Source organism: Phaseolus vulgaris, chromosome 10 (genome assembly GCF_000499845.2).
Source record: "Phaseolus vulgaris cultivar G19833 chromosome 10, P. vulgaris v2.0, whole genome shotgun sequence".
Classification (NCBI taxonomy): Eukaryota; Viridiplantae; Streptophyta; class Magnoliopsida; order Fabales; family Fabaceae; genus Phaseolus; species Phaseolus vulgaris.
The window spans coordinates 36,642,893-36,668,299 of NC_023750.2; the positions used below are offsets into that span (position 1 = coordinate 36,642,893).

Below are 25,407 nucleotides of genomic sequence, written 5' to 3' on the forward strand. Positions count from 1 at the left end.
GAAGAAATTATGAAATTAAAGGAGAAAAAACTTATTTTGATATAGGGTACCCTAAAAATCCGCAGATTAAACCATTTAATGGGACCTAGAATAAAAAAACTCATACTAAAAAATGCAACCATGCATTTCACAGCCAAAATAATTCAAATTTAAATTCAAATTTTGAATTGTACTTTTCCAATTCCTAAACTTTATATTGTAATTCAGATTGTATCTTTTTAGAAAGTGTAGGGATTTTAAGGTTATTGTAAAGTAGACACTTTTAAATTTCCAAAAATATTCTTCATTCTGTTATAGAAAAGCATAAGAGATTATTGTGATCCGAAAATAAAACTCAGAATAAAGTTCAAAAATCAAAATTCCATTACTAAAAATTGTTCCAGAAAAAAAATCCGGAATGTATTTTTTTCTGCAGCCCCATTTTACTTAAGGGCATTTTACTTAAAAGTAATTGCCTTTTATATTTTGGATTGTCTTTTCAAAATAGACATTCTTGGAAAGAAGCTTTCCAAACAGTCCATTCCAAAAATCTTCTGAAAACACCATTTCAGAGAATCTGTGAACATATTCCATATTGAAACTAAAAAACTAACCAAAATAGAGATACATAACACTCTTCCAATGAAACACAGTGGCCAGTAAAACTTTGCTTATCATCTGATGAGAAGGATGTTGGAGATGAAGGAAGAAGTCAAACTGGAAAAGGGTTTTCTGATCTTGGAGATGAGGATGCAGGCTGAGGAATCAACTGCCATTTGTATGTCATGAACAAAAAATAAAGGATTTGGTTACTTTAAAATTTCTTGCTCAATCTACAAGAATGCATAAAAGAGTATCTCCACAAATAAAACTGGTGGACAAGTAAACATTTTACTTTTGGCAGGTTAATTCTTACCTTCTGTATTCCTTTTTCCCTCTGTAAACACATTCTTACTTCTGATTGTAGGTTTTTAATGGAAAACAGACACAGTGGTGGCCAAATAATTCTATTATGTCAAGTATCAACAAATTCACTGCCTTATTTCAACTAAGCAATGTGTTCAATGTAACAACAAATAGAAAGGAAAATGGATAGCACATACATAAACTACACAACCAAGAGAGTAAACCCAGATTCAGTGTTTGAGATGAGAGATTGAGAATGAGTAATCTAATTATCTTCCAAGTTTCTCTACTTTTTACTGTCCCAAACATTGCATTATTTGCAGGGTAGTTAAAACAATAGTTATAAATCATATTTCAATATTTTCTCACTAACTGGATAAAAAGTATTAAATGTTTTTTCATTTAATTCTTTCTAAAGATTAACAAGATAACATTATTTGCAAATTACAATGAACATTTAAAAATCACATGGTTTAAGTTGCTAAACCGAGTTTCATGTAAGTGAATTTTACTCACAATGAAGTTAAGATTAATTCTTATCCCACACCAAATATCTTGACAGAAAATCAATGTATTCATACAAATGAAAGTGCAAAACTGCGAAGGCACAAAAATAAAGATATACTATTCCATACAAACTAAGAGATTGTTTTTATTTGACCTTAAAGTACAAGAGAGTCCCCAGAATAAAATTACCACCAAAAATGAACTGCAAAGAATAGAATAAAACAAAGGAAATGCAAAAAAGAAAAACAACTGACATGCAAAACTTTTCTTGCGCTTGCCAGCATCTCTCAAAATTGTTGAAGCCTCTGGTAAGGATTCATTTCCATAATTCCATTCTAAGTTCAGTCCTGAAGAGAGAAAGAGAGATTCAGTGAGTTGTGAATAATACTACAAGAGTTGAAAAATGAATGAATTTGGAGTAAATTTTCTTTTTCTTTTACGAAAAGAAATAAACTAGCTTAACAAGTGGATTTTTTTAAATAAATTACAGCATTTAATGTATCACTTAGGAATGCATCCCCGCCATGAATTCTAACAAAAGCTTTTGTTTATTGATTTCTTAATCATTAGCAAAACCCATCACAAACATTGAATGAATTCAAGCACAATTCATATAAAAACAAAACATACAAAACTACTAAACTATCTAAAGTTGAGATCAATATTAATTGTTAGGATATGGCACCTACAATTGACACCCTGCCCATTGATTAGCTAACAGACAAACAAGCATCACCAAGTATATAGAACAAGAAAATAAATATTGGAAAACAGTAAAACTAAAATCATGTCATCACACTAATAAAAAATGATGAAGATGTAAAAAAGAAACAAGAGTGAGATTCAAAATCAAAGGGAAATAGAGAAACTGAAGACCCAAAATATATATAAATGACCTAACTTTCCAAGCAATACTAAATAAAAGTGGACAAAGGAAAATAAAAGAAAATGTTTTAGCACAAATTATTTTTGAAGTTCAGCTTGAAAACTATAGTGGATGAGAGAAAATACTGCAACAAAGGGTGAAAACATACAAGCATGTCGCCTTAAAAACCCATCTGTAGTGAAAAGCATCGTCTTCCGTTCTTGCCCTGAAGATAAAAGTTCTTGCATTCTTTCTGGCCAGTCAGAATTTAATCTTCGGGCAAAATCTTCCACTTCCCTGCATCAGATGATACGATGCAGATAAAATTTTAGTGTGCATCATGTCATCATCTTAAAAGAAATCTAGTGTAACAACCACACAAACATATCTTTATATTAAAGAGATATCTTAGGTTACTAAAATGGAATGTTAAAAAATACGGAAGGTAAATAAAGAGTGTCATAAACATTGCCAAATAGGACTAAAGTGTTCAGATATCATAGGTTTCACTCTGTTATGATAATTTCTAACAGGGGGAGGTATGATTTGTATTCAAAAAGCAAAGAAGAAAAATCCAGGAGCAAAACTCCCCGAAGTCACAGAAGATCTTTGGACTCCAATTTATCATATTTGCCCCCTGTAACAGAATTCTCTCTTCTCTAACTATCTCTCCAAAAAATAGGTAATTCTAAATAGACAAAATTGTCATTTTGGGCCTGAGTATAGACCTTAAAAGACTTCTCCAAATTGTGCTGATTCCTATAAATACCACCTTCTCTAAAATCCGCCTTGTTCTCAAGGCAGAAAGTGGGAAATTTATTTTGAATGCAAGTAGCAAGCTACCTTGATGCTTCTTCCACTGGCAGGGACGACCAAAAGATCAGCCATTCCACCACTGTGGAACCGTGGCGTCGAATCTCTCTAGTTGCTAAGAATAAGATAGCCTTTTGTGTGGAAGGTTCCACTTCACCAATCTCTACCCATTTGGGGAAAAAAAAGTCTGCAAAACCACTCTTCAAGGAATTTTGAGCTGAGAAAATGGAAAATGGTATGAATTCGAGCTGTGATGGTGATGACTGTAACTTATAGGCCACATTTCCAATGCAGAACACCATCTGGAAGGGGCCAGATTAGTGTGGAATAGCTTGGGACAGATATGGCAAACAAAAGATTGTTGCCTTTGGGGTCTGACTTTGCATACTTAATAGTTTGCTTGCTAGGAGAATGCTGCAAATGAAATTTCAATTGACTAAGAGCTTCGTCTCAGTAAAGCAACACCACACTTGTAGATTCCTATTTTGCCCTCTTGTTACTGTATCATGAAATTTAGTTAACACTGAAATAAAAAAAGTAGGAAGACAACGTGAGATGCCTGTTAAAAACAATCAACCCTCACAATAAACATAACTCGGCATGGAAGTTGGATAGGGCTGTATCTCATTAAAGATGTATCTCAACCTAGGATGTTCTATACCTCATCCCGTAGTTTCGGAAATGGACGCAATACAGACTAATGGAAATGGTATTAAGCGATAGAGGATAAGCTACTTTATTTTCTAGCCCTGGTTTATAACCTAGAGTTGGAAGTCTATTAGTTTGGGTAACCAACTATGAAGCACAAACACAAACACAACATGGCAACACTATTGATCTCCCAAATGCAGGACACGACAACACAGGTATACATGTACATATACATGCATACATAGTGGCAGATCTTCAGTAAATATTTTGCTGGTGCCAAAATAGATGTACAAAATTTTTGGAGTGCCAAATATATAAAAATACTAAAACTAAAAATATATTTTTATTCATATATTAATTTATATATGAGCAAAAAAAATTGGGAGGCCGAGGCCCACCTCACTCCCAACAAAGCTCCACCACTACACACACACACTCATATATATATTGATCATCATCGTGAATTATTTAATACATTCAAAATCATCTAAAAAATACCTAGTCAAATATAACAAATTGTTGCCTAAAACAAAAAGGATATAATTCATTCATCTAACATGCAAAAAAGTGAGAAGAGGATCTAATTCATTTAAGACATTTCACCCTTTTGTCATCTCTAAAAAAAACACCCTCTAGATTAGGTTCATCTAAAGACAAGTTAACCAAAATCATCTCCACCTACATCCACACTTTTGTCTCCTCTTCATGATATTGTGAAGTATTCCTTGAAAGAAGTTAAAGATTGTCACAAACAACTACCAAATCTTCCACTCTATGTGGTGCCATCTTGTTTCTCTTGAGAAAATGGATAAATGAATAAGTACTCTAATTTCTTTCATAGCGTGAAGATGAACAAGGTTGTTCAAGTAACTAAAGGGCAACCTTTTCAAGTATTGGAGCACTAATACCATGAACAAGACACCATGTTTTCGGATTCATGTTATGCCTATATCACTCAATGAATCAAGATCATCTAAACATTCTCTTCCATATGATAAGTTAGCAAACTCTATATTCACTCGTCTCCTGCATTCATATCAAGAAATAATCTCCTAAAGCATTTAGCAAGTTCAATGTCTCGATGTGGAGGAACTCAATTACAATCTTAACTAAGCCACAGACGACTATAATACATATAATTAAAAAAAAAACAAATATATATATAGCATAGCCTTATCCTCCATTACGTAATCCTAAAAAATATATAAATAAAAGTTAATCACCTTGGATTTAAAGAATAAGCTAAACAATGAAGAGGCATGTCACTCTTAGACTAACAAATATGGAATTAACCACTTCATAAAAGATTGAACCTTCACTTTCTTCCTCTTTCACAATCATATATGGCCTTCTTCACCTTTCCATTCATTGAAACTCACATTTCATACACTAGGTGAAGAGAAGATGCTTCCTTATCAGTTCGGCGAAGAACATCATAGATTGGTGTAATAAAAAAAACGTCTGTAATCCACCTTATCCCACCAATTATCATCTTGGTAAACAACATTTTCTTTTTAATTCTTAGTTGCACATATGTTCCTCAAAGTAAGATTTAGTATATGAACAACACATGGAATCCAATAAATAGATTGAAATTTGGCTTCAATCTGCTACTTTACAAACAACAACAATATTTGTCGCCACTTGCACGGCATTTGATGATCCAAAATCCATAGTTTTCTCTGTTTGTATGCTTGGCAATGAATCCCTTGTGTTTACCTAATTTGGACAATCTATAACTTTTAGAAACATGTGTCCGTTCTCCATGATAGCCATGAAATTAATGAGGGATCTTCTTTGAGGATAACTCCATCCATCACAAGCAATGCTCACACCCTTTTGGCTCCATGAATTTTTAATTGGCTGTAACAATTTCTCTACAAGATTCATCTCATTTTGAAGTAATATTGTCCTCCATTTATTATAATGGGAAGGTTGGTAACCACTAAGATAATTGTTGGCAAAGAATAGTAAATGCTTTCCTTATAGCAAGGATTTCTTGCTAAATGAAATGGCAAGCCTAAGAAGACTAAAATGTTCTAGAAATTTCATAGTCAAGGTGTTCTCTACCTTGCATATTAAATGCAACATTTATAGTCTTACTCTTACCGAGATAAACCACCATTTATAGGCAAATTATATAAGGCCCTCTAAATTCCGCATTAATCTTCAGTAAGTAACCTTTAATTCCCACTAATGTTGTCTTTATATCCCACAAAATGCATCATTATTACAAGATTGACCTTCTTGTAGTGTTTTTTTATCTTTCCATGTGACCATTCAACCACCCCTTAATTAAAAACATAATAAAAATTACAAAGAAAACCCAAAATTATACTGACCCCCTAAATATCATATCATTCCCTCCTTCAAGGACATTTGTCATCAAATGCCATAAGTATACTTCCTCCAAGAGAAACATAATCCCAGGATCAAAGATCATCCTTTTATTAGTTTTTCACTCCATAACTGGAATCCTTGCAAACATTATTGATTGATTGATAGCAAATGATGTGTTGTTGAGACATCTCATGAAAAATTCTTCTTCACATTGTTGAATGGACAAAACAATATTTGCATGATCATAAAAAGTATATTTATTACTATTTTTCCCCTTTTGTTGGCAATTTCTTTTTTGTTTCTTTCTCCTTTTCTCTTTTCTTCTATATTTTTTTCTTGAATTTCTTTTTCAACTTTTTTTCTTTTATTTCTTTTTCTCTCAACTCCTTCTCTTTAATTTATTTTTCTCTCAACTCCTCTTTTATTTATTTTTCTCTCAACTCCTTGTCTACTATTTCTTTTTTCTCTCAACTCCTCTTTTATTTCTTTTCCTTCACTAATTTTCTTTCTTACCAACTCTCTCCTTTTCTTTTTCTCCATCTCTCTCTCATCAAAATTACAACATGTCTTTTCCAATACTTACCAAACATTTTCTCTTTATCTCTATATCTTTGCTTTTTCTTTTTTGTCCTTGTCTCCTCAAAGTTCTCTGTCAATTTTCTCTCCATTTGTGAAACAAAAATTATCAACAAACAATTTGTGATATGCATTGAGTTGAGAAGAAACTTTAGCACTAGGACCTGTCATAAGTCCCAAAAATAATGAAAAGTAAAATAAAATCTCACTAAATATTGAGATCCACGAAGAACGGAGATTATAAACGACGACACACCACCACGGTCGAAACAGAGACGAGAACAATCAGAGCAGAGACGCAAGAGGCGACCATGAAAGAGAGAAAGCGACCACTAATGCCACCATGATCGGAACAGAGATGCACCACCACGAAGAACAACAAACCCTAATGTGAGAAAGGTGAGTTTGTTTGATTTTGGGTTCAGAAACGGGTCACTTTGGGTTTAAAGAAAAAACCCTTTGAACTCGCCAACTCAATTGGAGACTCGCGAGTTCAACCAAGTTTAGTGTGAATTTACTGAGTTTACTCCACAAACGAGTTTGCTTCCAAGTTAACTCGTCTAGGGCAAGTGGGAATGTAAAGTAAAACAAGTTAACAAGTTAACTTGCGAGTTTGATAACCATGTGTATATGCAATAGTTCATATTAGACATTCAGCAATGTGGCTGACTAGGCAGAATAAAAGTTATTGACTTGCAAGAGCAAGAACAAATATGCCAAGGACAATAATACCAACCATAAAAATACAATAGATTTTAAAAATAATACAGTAGTATAAAACATTCCGTCAGAAAATAATGCCACCTGTCAATCTTTTCTTTTAAAGCAGGATCAATCTCATCATCCATATCACCATCATCAAACTCAGGCTTAGAAGTAAAAGCATCATCCTCTGCATCATGTAAATGGGAGGTCTCACTTATTCTCTCAGCTTCAGAACTTTGGTGTCTGATATCATGACCATTTGCCTCCTATTGTATGAAAAAATTAAGGCAATAAACACTTCAACATTTGGTTGAGCAGACCATAACCTTGTTTGTTCAAAAATTGATCTAGTGCTAAATAATTCAATGATGTATACGTTATACAGCAGAACATTTAAAACAACCTTCTTGTTCAGTTCAGATGCCTCCTTCAAAGAAGAGTTCTTCTGTTGCTCTTTTTTCCTCCGGTTCTTTTTTTTATTCTTTGAAGTTTTAACTCCCTTTGGATCTGTGACAAAATTCTTCACCTCCAGTAAGAAATTCAAAAGGGGACAGAAGAAAAATATAAAAGGGCTATAGCTCTCAAACAAATACTCCCTAAAAGCATCTCAAAAAATAATTTCAAAAAGTAATTAGTAACTAACTACAACACAAATACCAAAAATCATAAAAAAATCTCGTCCTAAATGATGTGACAAAATAGTGCACTTTCACAACATTAACGAAATGTGGCACTAAGAAAATAAAAAAATACACCTATAAAGACAAAAGGAAATTCTATCTGTAGATAACTTTACTTATTTGTTTTTCTGATTAAAATGATTTAAAAACAATATTCACAGCAATTCCATAAACTTAAGAAGTCAAAGTTTGAATCCATGTTTAAGTATTTCTTATATCAATTTACATGAAATTTAGTTGAAGGGTAAAAGAAGCTAGTCAAGCTCATACAGAGAAGGAGACAGATGTAGTAGTCTTCTTGTCAATACTACTTCAGTTTGGCTAACACTACTTCAGTTTGGCTGTCATAAACTTTGTTGGAGTAGCAAGAATTTATCATCTAAAAATGCTGCCCAGATATTCTCAAATATAGAGTGTCATCATATTTACCTACACCACAGACCACCATACTTAACATCTGTGCATCCTAGCATTCAGAATTACATTGTCAATATGAAGAAACATATGCCCAATTGGATAATGGCCCAAACCAATCCATAAGCTCATCTAATGGTTCACAAGGGCCTTCTTATGACCAATGAGGTGCAAACCAATTAGGAATGAGATAAGTATACATTTAATCAATCAATAGACAAAAAAAATGAAGTGAAAACAAAAGATAAGGAGGATTAATATGTTTAATTTACCTCCATCCTTTCCATTGATAAAAGACAATAGGTCGTCAACTGAACGATCATCCACATGTTCTTCTTCAACTTCAACATTCTGAAACATGAAAACAGATTATTTAAATCAAGCTTATCTACAATTTAGGAATAAAAATTAAGCAAGAACACAAGCACCAGTGTTGTCAAAGGTTGGTGGTGCATCTTTGAAATAGAAGAAACAAATAACACGTTATCTTTCATAGCTTTAGTAGAGGCAAAAAATTTGTCACACTATGCAACCTATGCTCACTTCTATGGATTTGTTTGGAGAGAAACAACAATATTTTTAAATTTTAATCTATTATGGCACAACACTAGGTATAGGGCAAGATAAGGCAAGTGGTGTGGTTTGAGCATCGCAGCAGATTTTCCTTTTTCTTCCTTTTTTTTCATTTTTAGCTGATGATGATTGTTTATTGTCCTTTCTCTTTACAACTTTGGGTTTAAATACAACTTTAATCCCTATAACTTACTTCAGTTTTGGTTTAAGTCCCTATACTTCGAAAGTGTAGTTTTAGGTCTATAGTTTCAAAATTTAGGTTACAAATACAGTTCATACTAATAGCAATACGCCAAAACACCTGCCCTACAAGATGCACCATTTCAATCAATGTTTGTTATATTAGATGAAGTAACACCTAAAGATAAAGTCATAGGAACCAAAACCTAAACTAGTAAAACTATAAGGATCAAAAACCAAACTTTTAAACTATAAGGATCATACCCAAATCAAGGTAAAGTATAAGAACCAAAAATGTTTTAAAACATAAATTTTCTCTTCACATTTATGAAACTCTTTCAACAAAATAAATTTACATTTCTCCAACATTGCTAGCTTTGTTTCAAAAATGATACAATGCAATCTCATAAAACTATGCAAGCTAATGCAATAAAATAAACCACTAGCAACGCTGATCAGCACAGTTCTGAAATAGAAGTTCAAACACATCTACCTAATTAAAAATTATGGTTAAACAAGTTTTTAGTGCTTCCAAAACTTTTTTTTATGCCTTACATTCAATAAATATGTTAATTAGGTCCCGAGATCAGTTTTGTTACTTTTAAATTAACACTAATGGCATGTAATCACCCAATCAATCATTTGCAGGTATGTTGACATATGACATTGCCAAAATTAACATATTAACACCATTAATTTGAAAGTAACACAGTAACTGTTCGGACCAAACTAAAATATTCACTAAATGTTGGGTCTCGAAAACACTGCAAATTTTGGAGCACTACTCTCAATAGGGGCCAATTTTGGAGGTACCAAAAACTTATTTAACCCTAAGGAACAAGGGCTACAAGTGAAATTGACAGAATGGCATAAAATTTGTCAAAGATAAAGAAACAATTTGGAGGCACCTTTAACCTTTCGCGCTCTCTTAGTTCTTTTCTCTTTTTGGCATACAAACGATTCAAAAGCCTGATCCTTGGATCAGCAGTTATATTTCTCAATGGCTCCAACTTTTCTTCCTGGGTCAAAAGAATGAGTGAGAAATGAAAATAGAAAATCCAAGATAATATAATTGGCATACAGAGTTCTCACAAGCACCAGACACCTCTGTAAGATCATCAGGCAAATGAAATATATCACGTATCTCCTCTGGCGTCTTCCCTTCAATTATTCGAGCAAGTGCACGGCTGGTTAGATCAACCAACGGTTTTAACTGAAGGCTGTCTGCAGCAGATGTCAATTCACAAAGCCTCTCTGTGTCTATCCTAACAAACTTCTCGTCATAAGATTTACGTTCCTATATAAAAGAACAATCCCTAAGTCAAACACTTCACACATTTATAGTTCAGACTGGGAATTGTCTTGTCAGGTATAAAGATAGTAACTAAGTAAGAGCATTGAAAAAAAAAGAAGTCAAACCTTGTTTGACCGGCCTGGTACTTGATGAAAACGACAATAATCAAGAATTAAGCTCAACATGGAAGGACTGACTTGTTGAGGAAGACATATTGCACAATTCTTGGAAGATCCCATGCCTTTTTGTATTATTTCTTGACATATAAGTGGGCAAAACATTGCAATTTCTTGTTCCACTTGTTGGATTGAATCGTCTGAAGTCTGAAGCCAGACATAAGGCTTCATCATCTGAAAATACAAAAAAGCATCAGAATAGTTTCAGTCTCAACTTAAGAAAGTAACCAATGCCAGGTTTTGATTCTCTGGTAGGGAAGTTTAACTGGAGTAAATTAAAGAATAACATTTTTTATTCTCCAGAAAAAATAGAAAAATTGGAATACAAAAGCTATTAAAGAGACTATCTGTCTAAGCTAAATGAATTCAGTGATTCAAGGAGAAGATCATGCACAGAATTTAATGAGCCACATGCAAGACTAATGCTTTCAAAGAATATCTAATGGTTTAAAAGAATATCTAGAAAGAGAGATTCACCCCTGAAACTCCCTGGTATTTAATTGATGGGTGATGCATGCACACACTGTTCAATTTTGAATCCGCAACCCCTTCCCAACAATCTCCATTGTCAGAGATTGAGGAGAAAACTACACCAGAGAGTCATTTCAATGCTAAAACAACTCATTAAAACTGAAAACTCAAAGGCAGCTTCTATTCACATAATCAAAATTTCACATCAAATAAACACAGTTTCAAATGCAATATTTGAGAGGGTGCTGGGATTCAGCAATGTACAGAAAAAAATGGCAGTTAACTTATAAAAAGGACATGTATGTTTTGCACACACAAAAAAACTTAAAAGGGAAAAGAACCTCCGTATTGATTATTTTGAAAGAGTTACGAGCTTCTCTTTACAGCATCCATATATAGACTACAGAAAATCAGTTACTAAAACCTATCGAAATTATTGAACATAGAGTAATTCCAATAATGTATTGAATATTACAGGAAAATTAGAAATGGATTAACAGATGGTATAGAAGATAGCTGGTAAATAAAGGTCAAAGCAATAGGTTAACAATTCAACCAAAAGCAAACAGGCAACAGCACAACTCAAATGAAACATTGGGCCATAACTTAAATGGTTGAAGAAAAAATAAATATTCCTTTATACAAAAGGTAGCATACCTCAGGTTTAATAACTGCCAAGTCAGTTTCTGACATCTGACAACAATTTGAAAAGAAAACAGGGACACTTGAAGTTTATTAATGGTGCAAGGGATTCCTGATTTTAAAAATAAACTTCAAACCCAAACAAGCACTTAATATTTCCACCGGTCAAAGGAATTCTTCAATCAGGATGTTGTTACTCGAGCTACATGATTCAAATGCACAAGATCCATGGGAGAATTTGCAGTGTTACACAGATCTCTATCACAAAATTTCAACCAGTATGTAAAATAGGTGTGAACTTTCCAAATAGCACAACGCGGATTGATTTGGTATGTCTCAAATTCAAAATGAGAGCTGCAAAGTTAAGGATAAGAAATCAATAACTGCAGCAGATGACAAAATAGACATGAAGGGCAAACAAATATATACTATTCCAATATTAAGCATGGCCAAAATACAAGCATTAGCATATTGTATATGTTAAGACTACATAAATTGAAGGAAATGATAGACTTTCTACAACTTTCTACTTAAAATTTTGTGATCGAAGTAAGTCAACACCATAGCTTTGTGTAGATACACCAAATGCATACATAATACAATTGTTTAATTTCATAAACTTGTAATAGTGTAGAATTGTTTAATTCTTCCTAAGAAGTGCTTTCTAAGTTACTTGTTTCACTCAAGCTCTATTATTAATATCTACGGACAATTGAACATTAAGAATTAGTGAACCATCATCACAGAAACGTCCTATATTTAAAGTTTATAGTAAAAACTAGCGTATGATGCCCACCCACCCTTTTATTTTCAGACAACCAAACAAATATTAAATAGCTATTTACACCTATCTTCGCCTGAATTGTTGTAGGAAGATTTACAGGATTATGCTAAAAAACTCATACTTGAAACTTCGACACCAGACATCACTATCAAACCTATAGTTAACATACATTAGCTAGGCTCAAGCAGCATCTTGAACCAATATCAAAGAATCAGCCTCTCAAGTAAGGTTTTCACTTCTCAGAACACCTCTAGCAAACTACTTAAAACTAAATGGCTAGTTCTTACTTTAAAGAATTCAACAAATGTTAGATTAAAATTAAAAGTTTTTCTTTACCTTGCCTATAAACCCACTTCACTGATGACACTCAGTACCAAACCAGCTCTAATGCATACTTTCATGGCCTTATCCAACAAATATTCTTTTAAATTCACAACCAAGAAGAGAAAGGAAGTTAAGAAAATCAGCAGATAAATCATCTGTAACTCTATTACAATTTTTCAAAACAGAACTTACTAACCTAAAAATTGAGTGTTTTTATCAATATTTTTCAGAGCAAATCAGAAAACAAAAATATATCCTTTGGGGGAAGAAGGACATCCCAGCACACCACAGTACCACAACAAGACATGCGCATTCCCAAGCTCATCTTGAGGTGAGAAAGAACTTAACGTTATCATTTCAGAAACCTCCCAATCATCACACAAACTTCACAGCTAAGCAGAACAAATTAAAGGGATAAGAACAAAACAACATAAGAGTGTGAAAGCATGCTTTTTTATTGAGAAAGAACACATTTTCAAGAAAACCCACAATTCTCTAAAACGAACTTAGGGGAATGAAACGCTCAAATCAAATGCAAGAAAGAAACCGTGTGTACCTGGGAAATGGATTTGCAGAGTGACAAAACGAAGGGAAAAAGAGACAAGGAGAAAAGAGAGTTAAGAAATTTTGTGACTGAGAAATTTTTCACTTTAGTGGTCTGTAGTTGGAATCGTTGTCAGTGTCAAAGGCAAAGTGAATCCGAACGATAGGGGCAAGCAAACGACACCGTTCGCAACTGAACCCGATTAGGTTTGGTTTTGGTATGTCAGGTTAAGGCCCCTTTCTAACAAGAAGTAGCTTCTTTCTTCCTGCACCCCGATGATTTTCCTATGCACCCTCTTTTGTTTTTAAAGAACACATAGTGCCCCTCTTTGTTTTATACTAATTAGAGCTTCTTCCTTCCTTCTCCATTTCTTGTGGCTTGTTTGAAGCATTGGTGGCATGAGTATTCGTGGAGTCAAAATTCACTATGGATTACATATCTATGTGTAGGTAAGTGTTTTTTTTATATATTTCAAAAAAAAAAATGGAGAATTATAAAAGGTTAGTTTGAATAAGTACATTCATAATGTATTTTTTATTTATAAACTATATGATATAAAATAGAAAATTATGGTTTCAATTGTATAATTTGTAATTATATGTAAGATATTTTTTAAATTATATGATTAGATAGAAGCGTTCATTATTATAATTATGAATCACACAATTCAAAAATTATAATTAAACAATTCAAAAATTATAATTAATCAATTCTATAACACGTGATCAAATGTTATGATTAGCAATAAAATGATGAGTAGCAATTGTGGAACACATATAATTTTAAAGTGTTAAATTTAAATTTATTTTTTATGAATTTCAAAAATATTCTTTAGTAGTTATGGATGACATGTTCCAATATATATTGTAAATTACAGTTTGTATTTCAAATTTTGTTAGGGGAGGATGCATAATTGTCTTGATATTAACGTGTTATAATTTGTATGACAAAGTTGCAAATGAATGGGAGTTCTCAAATAAATTATTTGACGAAGTTGGTATATTTTATGATGTTGAGGGAATGACTAATTGTCAATTGTGATTCAATTATTGAAATAATTAAAAGGGATTGCATTCATGCATTTACAACATGAGGTAATACACATTTTTTCTATATTTATTTTCAAAATGAGAAAAAGTTATAGATAGTTATATTTAAATGTATTTGTGTAACTTTTTACTACACATGATGACTTACTGGAATACGTCAAATGGGTTACCTTTAAGTTTGAGTTTGTCATTGTCATAATGAGATCATATATAAAAAATGGTCAACCAGAAATAAAAACACGTGTTGTTAGGTTGTGAAAGAGCTGAACAAATATATACAATACAAACAGGATTTACAAATAGTTGTTATTGGAATAAGATAATGTGATTGTCCCTTAGAATTTGAGGAAAACTAGGGAACGACAATGGAGGATAGAGTGTGAAGTTATTTTATGGATGTCATGATCACGACTTGAAAGATATGTTAGTAGGTCATCCATATATGGACATGTTAACAACTAATGAGAAATTCATGCATGTGGAATGACGAAAAATTTGTTATAGCCTACAAGTATTATTTTGACATTGAAAGAGCACAATGAACAAAGTGTGACCACCATAAAGTTAGTATACAATACAATGTATGCATATCGAAGAAAAAAAATGGTCATAGTATCAAAATGGAACATCTAGTGAAGTTACTTGAGCATGACATGTATATTCATATTATAGGTCAATTGAAGGTTCGGGACATATCTGGATTTAATTTAATTACTCAATGCATTTAACATAGTATTGTTGATAGATAATACATACAAAACTAACACATATAGGTTGTCTTTACTTAAGATTATTGGTGTGACATCCATTATGATGACTTTTTTCACCGTGCTTTGTGTTATTGGGATGTGAATGTGAAAATAGTTTTACATAGGCTCTTGAAGGACTTAGAGGTGTATTTTTAAAAGTCAATTCACTCTCATATGTTTTGGTAACTAATAGGGGTCTAGTTTAATGAATTTAATTACAATTGTGTTTCCTGAAGCGTGCAATATTCTACCTTGATTTTACACAAACAAGAATGTTAAAGTAAAATATAAAATGATTAAAAACTCATGGTATTGTGTTATAGATTGTCCTATATGTGATGTATTTGAAGATCGTGTTATTACTATTAGAGTTGTTTGTTCATTGTGACTTGTATTTGTTAAATATGTGAGTGATAGATGGGTAATCCTACACAAAGAAATGTGTTAACGCATAAATTGATAAGGTGATGCATTAGGGAACATAACAAGTAACAAATATGTTAATTTACATATTTCAATTAATTTTGTTCGTTGAAGTTTGTGATATTCCAAAATGAAAGCCTCTTATTTCTTTAATATGTAAAGTTGATGTTTTCCAATAGAACCTTAAGAGGTTGTTTCAAAATAGTTTGTGAGACTTGTATAATTGTTGGGATGCAATGAATAGCCTGATAACATTGTAACATTATGGAAAAAAAAACATGTTGGGTATCATACCTATAACATCACCTTGTACAAAAGATTGTTGGTTTTTTGTCAAATATATTGAAGTTGGCACTTAATGTTATGGTTGCACACTTAAATGTGTTAATGGTCTTTTATGTGATTGTGAATAAGCTAAATATGGCCTTGGTAACATACCACTAAACTAAGTACATGTAATATGAACAAGACTTAGCTTTTATAATATCTCATTAGATGTCCTACCCACAAGGTTTTATATTCAATAATAATTTAATCTAATTTTAAATTGTTTCAAGAAAGTTGACATTGTGGGTAATCTAAAAATGTTCCATTGTCTATTGTCTCATAGTTGGAATGTAAAGTGGTAACAATCCACATTATTTGATTGCAACCTCTATGTGGTACATGGGGCCCATAACTCATTCGTTCTAAGTCCATACAATACTAACTTTAACTTTGAAGAATCCTAAAAATAAAAAGGAAATGATAATAATAATAATAAATCATCTTAATAAGTTATTTTATTCCATTATTATGATTTTTTTTTAATTTTATCACACTATTTTAAAAATTATTAATTTAATTTTTAGATGATAAATTAATGCAATACAAATATAACATTGACCTGACTCGTTTTGACCTTTATGAGTGGATATTATTCTTTTTTTACAACTCAATTAAAAGACACATGAGTACTTTCGAAAATCCATGAGATCATTATTGTCATCTTCTTGCATGCTTTATCTTCCTCATATGCCCCATGCCTGAACAATTTTGCAATACATTTCTTCGCTATGCAAAGATGGTTGAATGTGTAAATTCATTCTCCCACTTGCACCTTCAAATCCTTACCCAACTAAAAAAAACTTTTTTTCTCTCAACACAAGTTTGTCAAATCCAAACTAATCATTATCTATGCTAAAACATGCACCACATCTAATGTTGCAATGCACCTCTTTAGCAATTCACAATGCTAAAACAATTTTTTTTCTGAATCTCCATTATTAATTTGTACATGTGAACAAGATATTGTGAAAAAAGCTTTTGGATTATATAGAAATGCAAAATTGTGGGTTCTTACCAAAATTAGGGATGACAACGAGTTGGAATGGTGTGAGTTTGACTATGTTCATTTTTGTTCTTAAAGTAAAAACTCATCATGTATTTTGTCTCTAATATTCGACGGGTGTAAAACTTGTGTCTCGCTTTCACTTCCATCGAATAATGATTGTATTGCATCTAATATTTGTATTGCATTGGTATCCTCCTAAATATTGACTGGATAATTATTTAAAAATCAAAGGAAATGAAAGATAATATTATCAATAATTGAATCCAAAAGGATGCATGGAGAATTCATGGTTGCATACAAAATTTGAAATAGAGTACCAAGTAAACTAAAGGTATTTTAGTAATTCAAAATAGGGACGAATGTAGGAATCTGAAAGCGGCGGATTTGATACTCATCATCATACTAGTTTAAAGAGTTGGGTATTACCCATGCTTATATTTACATTCAGTCAATCCATATATCCTTATTAACATTAGGAGGAGTTTGGACAATACTCGAGAGTACAAGTTTATTTCTCATCCCTACTAACAACTTTGTTCTCCCCAATTATTTGAAGGCTTGCAAGTTTCTTCATTATGTTGGATTTAGTAAAGGGGTTCACGCATCCCTCCTTTACAATCCATCTAGATAAATATGACAAAGTTCTCTTTCTCTTTTGTCATGACTTCCAATCTTTAAGCCGTTTAGAAAAGGGGTAAGGATAACACGGGGTAGATGGGGTATGAGATTGACTATACATGTCCATTTTTTGAAGTAAAAATTTATACTCATCATCATCGGGTATAAAATTAATGTCTCATCTTTATCCCCATTTGGCAGCGAATATACTCATACCCGCTTTTGTAGTGTCCTAAATATTAATTAAATAGTTTTTTCACGCACAAAAATAAAAGCAAAAAATGGTATTATAAAAAATTTAATGTCAAAATGACACATTTTCTTTTCTTCAATATAAAGTTTCAAGGAAAAAATTACAATTGCACAAATATTAAAATAGAGTATAAAACAACAATTTCATAAATATCAAATAATTATTAAAAAGTAATTAATCACATGTAATTGAAATTTCATAACAAATACAACATATAGTATATTTTATTTTCAGATGTTGACATGGAAAGTATCTCAGGGATTTAAATGAACACAATGAATATTGAATGAGTTAAACAATTGAGAGAAAGAGGATGAAAAATTGTGTAGAAAAAAAGAGTTTATCAAATGAAGTGAATCTAAGAACCAAAGGAAAAAGAATAAGATAAATTTCGTAGGCTACTTGATAAACTAAAAGGGGTTTACACAATTTGATACTCAAAATTAATATTCATACATTCTCACATGACAAAGAATAAAAAACAAATAAATATATTAAAAATAAGCATGCATGATCAAGGGTGTGCCCTAAAACTAATTTAATTCGATAAAATTAAAATTTATATCTTTTGAAATGCATTACATCCTCTAAAGGAAATCGTACAAAAGAAGAAAAAAATGTGTATTTTAAGTTATGATGAAAGGAAAAGTACATTGTGGATCTTAGTGAACTTGGTGAATAACGAATAAGTCGAGTAATTGAGAGAGAAAATGAAAAATTGTTTACCAAAAAGAATGGTTTTTTAAGTGAAAAGAAATAAATGATCAAATAGAATGAAAATAATGTTTATAGGTTACTTAATAAACTGAATGTGTTTTAATAGTTTAAAATAAGGATATGTATCATAATAGGGATGAGACAATATATATATATATATATATATATATACTCATCTCACCCTCATGTCGAAATTAAAAAATCGGTATGCCAGTCAATGTGGGATTCCCCATCAAAATTATAACAAATTCAAACAATATTCACAATTGCTAATTTATCTGTCATCCCTAACAAGGGGTGATCGGTGATTATGAAAATGAAAAATAAATAGTAAAACAGGGTTAAGGGTTGGTTTGGGTGAGAGATAAGGTAATGATGGTACCAATATCAAGGACAAAATAAATAAAATAATTCATTAAATTAAGATAATGTTTACATATAAGAGAGGACTAAATATAATAGCAATATAGTAACAACCTTGAAGAGTAAAAAAATAAAATAATTGATAATATATCATGTTTATAATATCTAGGAAACAAAATAACTAATAATATAAAATATCTAATTATATTTGATTTTAATATCCCTCAAATTGGAGAATATATATTTATGATTCCCAACTTGTTAATGAAACTATTAAAGCAATAGTAAGAAGAGTCATTTTGAATATATTAGTTATTTGATTCTCAATTTTGACATGAATAAAAGTGAATAGTTGTTTTAGAACAAGCTTACGAGTAAAAAGGACATTCAATATTTATATGTTTGGATCTCTTATAATGGGAGGAATTATAAGCAAGGTGCATGAAAAAATGTTATAACAAAATAGCATAATTGTGTCAATTGAAACATCAAAATGTTTGAGTAATTATTGAATTCAAACCACTTCACTAGCCATTAATAATAAGGCATAATATTCTTATTTTGCCGAAGATTTGGGCAGAGTACTTTGTTTGGCTTACTTTCGAGAAATCACATAATCATTAAGGAAAATACAACACAAAAACCAATGGTTGATTTTTTGGCGTTTAAACAATTGTTCCAGTTTGCATCAACATAGGTTGAAAGGTGAAATTTGTTGTTGGTCAGGAAAAAGAGACACTGACCTAAAGTAAGCTTCAAGTGTTGTAACAAATGATGGACTTTGGTAAAATGTGTAGTCAATGGATTTTTCACTATTGACTTAGTTTGTGAAATACAAATAATGTTTGGTCTGAAAATGGTTAAGTACATAAGTCTTTCAATGAAATTTTTTATATGTAGTGTAATTGGTTTGCTAACTAAGAAACCAATATCATCAAGCAAATATAAGTATGTTCTTTTCGACTCAGGGAAATACCCTTGTTGGATGGCAATTTCCAAGCCTGAAAAGTATTGGAGAGAACCAAAGATCTTTAGGTTGAGCAAGAAATTCAATAGCAATTGTAAATTGTTAACACAATAAAATTTAGGGCATGCTAGTATAATGTCATCCACGTAAACAAGCAAAATGACCAATGAAAAACAAGAACTAATCATAAGTGAATAAAAAATATTTTAGATTGTAAAACCATGTTGCAGTAATGTTGAGGAGTGAACTAACAGGACCATTATTTAGAGGTTTGTCCATATATAAATTTATTTAACTAGCAAATTAATCCTTTTGTTTTTGTTTTGTAGTCTTAGGAAATATATATGTATACTGTTGATTTTGGCTTAATCTCAAGTCTCACATCGGTGGGTTCATTGTTTGGGAAGGAGGTTTGAGGGCTATAAATTAAACTCTCCTCTTTCACTGTTATATATCCCAATTTGTAATATCTTATCCCATAATAATAAAAGTGAGCTGTTTTTGTTGTGCTCGGAGATTAGGCTAAATTGGCCGAACTCTGTTAACAATTTTCTGGTGTGTTTTTTCCTCTTTATCTCTTTTATTATTCCGCTCTGTTTATTCAATATTATTTGTCGGGTAGCTATGTTAGGGTTTTGTTTTAGTGGGGAAATTACCCGTTTTTTCCAACAAGTGGTATCAAGAGCCGAAGGTTCGCCTTGGGTTGTTTAAATTATTTGTAATATTGAATACTATATTTTGATTTTGTAATGGCAAATCAAGAAGAAGAAGCGAAGGATGTATCCAGAGTGTCGAGCTCCTCGTCATCATGGTCGAGGTTCCCGGTGTCCACTTTGAAATTGGCGGTGGAAATATTTGATGGCACTGGACATTTTGGTATGTGGCAAGGAGAGGTCTTGGACTCTCTTTTTCAGCAGGGTCTTGATATTGCTATTGAAGGAGAGAAACCAGAAGAGGTAGAGGAGAAAGACTGGAGCATCATCAACCGGTTGGCATGCGAAACTATTCGATCCTGTCTGTCCAGAGAGCAGAAGTATGCTGTAAAAAACGAGACTTCTGCACACAAACTGTGGAAGGCATTGGAGGACAAGTTTCTGAAGAAGAGTGGTCAGAACAAGCTCCTGATGAAGAAAAGGTTGTTCCGATTTGACTACCAACAAGGTACTACTATGAATGCACACATCACTATGTTTAATCAATTAATAGCAGACCTGTTGAATTTAGATGTGAAGTTTGAGGATGAGGATTTGGCTTTGATGTTGTTATCATCTCTTCCTAATGAATTTGAACATTTGGAGACTACGCTCCTTCACGGGAAGGAGAATGTGTCGTTAGATGCTGTTTGTTCTGCTTTATATAGTCATGAATTGAGAAAGCAGGATAAGATGAAAACCAAATCAACGACATCAGAAGAAGCATTGGTAGCAAGAGGTCGTCAGCAAAGTCAGACAAAGGGGAGAAGAGGGAGGTCTAAGTCTAAAGGTCGAGCCGTTGCCAAAGATGAGTGTGCTTTCTGTCATGAGAAAGGACACTGGAAGAAAGACTGTCCAAAACTGCAGAAGAAAAGGAAGGCTCTGCAAGATGCAAATGTTGCAGAATGCAAAAATGATGTGGAAGCAGATATCTCTTTAATTGTCTCGCTTTCAGCATCATCGTATTTAGATGAGTGGATATTGGATTCAGGTTGTACCTATCATATGTGTCCCATTCGAGAATGGTTCTTTGAATTTCAAGAACTTGATGGCGGGGTTGTTTACATGGGTAATGATAATCCATGTAAGACAACTGGGATAGGTTCAATCAAGTTGCAGAATCATGATGGATCCACCAGAATTTTGCGGGAAGTACGGTACGTGCCAAAGTTGAAGAAGAATCACATCTCATTGGGGGCTTTAGAATCTAAAGGCCTAGTTGTGACGATGCAAGATGGAATTCTTAAAGCAACTTCAGGAGCACTGGTGATGTTGAAAGGCGTGAGAAAGAACAATCTGTATTACTATCAAGGTAGTACAATAGTGGGGATAGTAGCGACATCAACTTCTAGCACTAAGAAAGATGACGAGGCAACGAAGTTGTGGCATATGAGGTTGGGACATGCTGGAGAGAAATCCTTGCAAATTCTTACCAAACAGGGATTGTTGAAAGGTACAAAGGCTTGCAAACTTGAATTTTGTGAGCATTGTGTTCTGGGAAAACAACGAAGAGTGAAGTTTGGCATTGCAATTCACAATACCAAGGGTATTCTGGATTATGTGCATTCAGATGTGTGGGGACCTGCCAAGACTCCGTCAATCGGAGGTAGGCATTATTTTGTCACTTTTGTGGATGATTTTTCCAGGAGAGTTTGGGTGTTTACTATGAAGAACAAAAATGATGTGCTTGAAATTTTCCTTAAGTGGAAAGCTCAAGTTGAAAACCAGACAGGAAGGAAGATTAAGGTTCTGCGAACAGACAATGGAGAAGAATACAAGAGTGATCCGTTCCTGAAGGTATGTCAAGATTGTGGCATAGTTCAGCACTTCACTGTTAGAAAAACACCACAACAGAATGGGGTGTCGGAGTGTATGAACAAGACACTTGTTGAGAAAGTTCGTTGTATGCTGTCTAATGCTGAGTTAGGTAGAGAGTTTTGGGTTGAGGCTGTGACATGCGCTCAACATCTCGTCAATCGTTTGGCATCATCTGCTATAGATGGCAAAACCCCGTTAGAGGTATGGTCTGGAAAACCTGCAACTAATTATGATTCTTTGCATGTTTTTGGTTCTATTGCATATTATCATGTGATTGAATCAAAGTTGGATCCACGGGCAAAGAAGGCTCTTTTCATGGGCTTTAGTCCTAGAGTGAAGGGATACCGTTTGTGGTGTCTAAAGGAAAAGAAGACGATTATCAGCAGGGATGTTACCTTTGATGAATCTTCCATGTTAAAGAAGGTAAATCTAGAAGGAGCTAATAATACTCCACAACAGGTGGAGTGTGCTCGGAAGTAGGTGGAGTTTGAGCCGACAGTGGTGATCCCAACACGAAATACCACAAGTGACTCTCCTATGGTAGAAGAAGAGTCAGATGAGGAAGAGGTTCCTACCCAAGAATCTCAACAACAATCAGCGCCAATTGCAGTTAGAAGACAGAGACGAGATATTCAAAAGCCTGCTCGTTTCATGGATATGGTTGCCTATGCACTTCCAGTTGTTGATGACATTCCATCCACTTACCCAGAAGCCATTCTGAGTTCAGAGAGTGGTAATTGGGCAGGTGCAATGAAAGAGAAGATGCAGTCTTTGAAGAAGAACAAGACGTGGAAGCTGACACAATTACCAAAAGGTAAGAAGGCAATTGGGTGCAAATGGGTATTTGCAAAGAAAGAAGGATTTCCTAATAAAGAAGATGTTCGCTACAAGGCAAGGTTGGTTGCTAAAGGCTTTGCTAAGAGGGAGGGAATTGATTATAATGAGGTATTTTCTCCAATTGTTAAACATTCCTCCATTCGAATTTTGTTGGCCTTGGTAGCACAGTTGAATTTGGAGCTTGCTCAACTTGATGTAAAGACCGCGTTCCTACACGGTGATTTGAAGGAGGAAATCTATATGACTCAACCAGAAGGATACAAGGTTGATAGTAAAGAAGATTGGGTTTGTAAACTTAGCAAATCGTTGTACGGACTGAAACAATCTCCGAGACAGTGGTACAAACGATTTGATAAGTTCATGAAGGATCAGAAGTACAAGAGAAGCAAATATGATCACTGTGTGTATTTGCGCAGACTTGAAGATGGTTCCTACATTTACTTACTCTTATATGTTGATGATATGTTGATTGCAGCAAAAAGCCAAGTTGAGATTGACAGGTTAAAGGCTCAGTTGAGTAAAGAGTTCGAGATGAAGGATTTAGGGGAAGCCAAGAAGATTCTCAGCATGGAGATAAACAGGGACAGGGAGAGGGGAAAACTTTGGCTGTCACAGAAGCAGTATTTGCAGAAGGTACTACAACGTTTTGGTATACACAAAGATACAAAACCTGTAAGTACCCCACTTGCTCCTCATTTGAAATTGAGTAGCCGTTTATCTCCGACGACTGATGAAGAACGAGAATACATGGCGAAAGTCCCATATGCAAATGCAGTTGGAAGCTTGATGTATGCAATGGTGTGTACAAGACCAGATATTTCACAGGCTGTGAGTGTTGTTAGCAGGTACATGCATAATCCGGGTAAGGGACATTGGCAAGCTGTGAGATGGATTCTACAGTACCTCCAAAATACCTTAGATGTTGGATTGACATTTGAGCAAGATGAATCACTTGGTCAATGCATAGTTGGATATTGTGATTCTAATTATGCAGGTGATTTGGATAAGCGACGGTCTACAACTGGCTATTTGTTCACTTTAGCAAAAGCGCCAATTAGTTGGAAGTCTACCTTGCAGTCTACGGTGGCTTTGTCTACAACAGAGGCAGAGTATATGACGATTACAGAGGCTGTGAAGGAAGCAATTTGGCTTCATGGGTTGCTTAAAGACTTGGGAGTTGGTCAGAAACAACTTGAGTTATATTCTGACAGTTAGAGTGCTATTCATTTAGCAAAGAATCAAGTCTTTCATGCACGGACGAAGCACATTGATGTTCGTTATCACTTTGTACGTGAGATTCTCGAAGAAGAGGAGATTGTTCTCCTTAAGATTCACACTACGGAGAATCCTGCAGATATGCTCACCAAGGTGATTACAAGGGCCAAGTTTGAACATTGTTTAGACTTGGTTAATATCTTGCACATTTGAAGTTGGCGCCCGGAGGCGCAAATTTGAAGCACTGCAAAGTTTGTTTTTGTTATGTTTTGAGAAGATTTGTATTAGGTAGAACTTGAAATTAAGCTAAGGTGGAGATTTGTTGATTTTGGCTTAATCCCAAGTCCCACATCGGTGGGTTCATTGTTTGGGAAGGAGGTTTGAGGGTTATAAATTAAACTCTCCTCCTTCATTGTTATATATCCCAATTTGTAATATCTTCTCCCATAATAATAAAAGTGAGCTGTTTTTGCTGTGCTCGGAGATTAGGCTAAATTGGCCGAACTCCGTTAACAATTTTCTGGTGTGTTTTTTCCTCTTTATCTCTTTTATTATTCTGCTCTGTTTATTCAATATTATTTGTCGGGTAGCTCTGTTAGGGTTATGTTTTAGTGGGGAAATTACCCGTTTTTCCGAACATATACTTCCTAAAAAAACTTATCATTTAATAATGGATTGTTGATATGTAGGTGTTCTAGGTTCCATTTTTCTGTAACAACAATAACTAATAAAACCCTTACAAAAAAGTAAGTTTGACCACTGGTGAAAAAGTGGTATAAGAAATCAATCCTAACATGTTGCGTGTAGCCTTTGTCAATTGAAGAATCAAAATTTTGTATTTCAATTTGAAAACTAATATGTTCCTATGACATATTTACCTTCAGGTAAAGGAGCTAAATCTCAGTATTATTAACTTCCAAATCCTTGATCTATTGAGTCATACTATCTT

The 25,407-nt window shown here is 33.4% G+C and overlaps 1 protein-coding gene across 3 annotated transcripts; it reads right to left on the reverse strand.

Moving 5' to 3' along the window:
• Window positions 1-340: 340 nt before the first annotated feature.
• LOC137818602 (SKP1-like protein 21) lies at window positions 341-13,834 on the reverse strand. Of its 3 annotated transcripts, XR_011082102.1 has the most exons (13): window positions 13,437-13,834; window positions 13,077-13,272; window positions 12,893-12,977; window positions 11,788-12,126; window positions 10,609-10,833; window positions 10,295-10,486; window positions 10,098-10,208; window positions 8,709-8,787; window positions 7,746-7,849; window positions 7,442-7,608; window positions 2,427-2,554; window positions 1,647-1,739; window positions 341-748 (listed from the first exon to the last, which is right to left on the reverse strand). XR_011082102.1 is itself a non-coding variant. In XM_068622124.1 (10 exons), coding segments are annotated over exons 2-10 (1,044 nt in total). In that variant the 5' UTR covers window positions 11,824-12,126; window positions 13,437-13,701; the 3' UTR covers window positions 1,392-1,737. The 3 variants fall into 3 exon arrangements, 1 of the variants encoding a protein (XP_068478225.1); XR_011082101.1 differs by lacking the exons at window positions 12,893-12,977; window positions 13,077-13,272 and having other exon boundaries at window positions 13,437-13,718; XM_068622124.1 differs by lacking the exons at window positions 341-748; window positions 12,893-12,977; window positions 13,077-13,272 and having other exon boundaries at window positions 1,392-1,739; window positions 13,437-13,701.
• Between the last annotated feature and the right edge of the window lie 11,573 nt (window positions 13,835-25,407).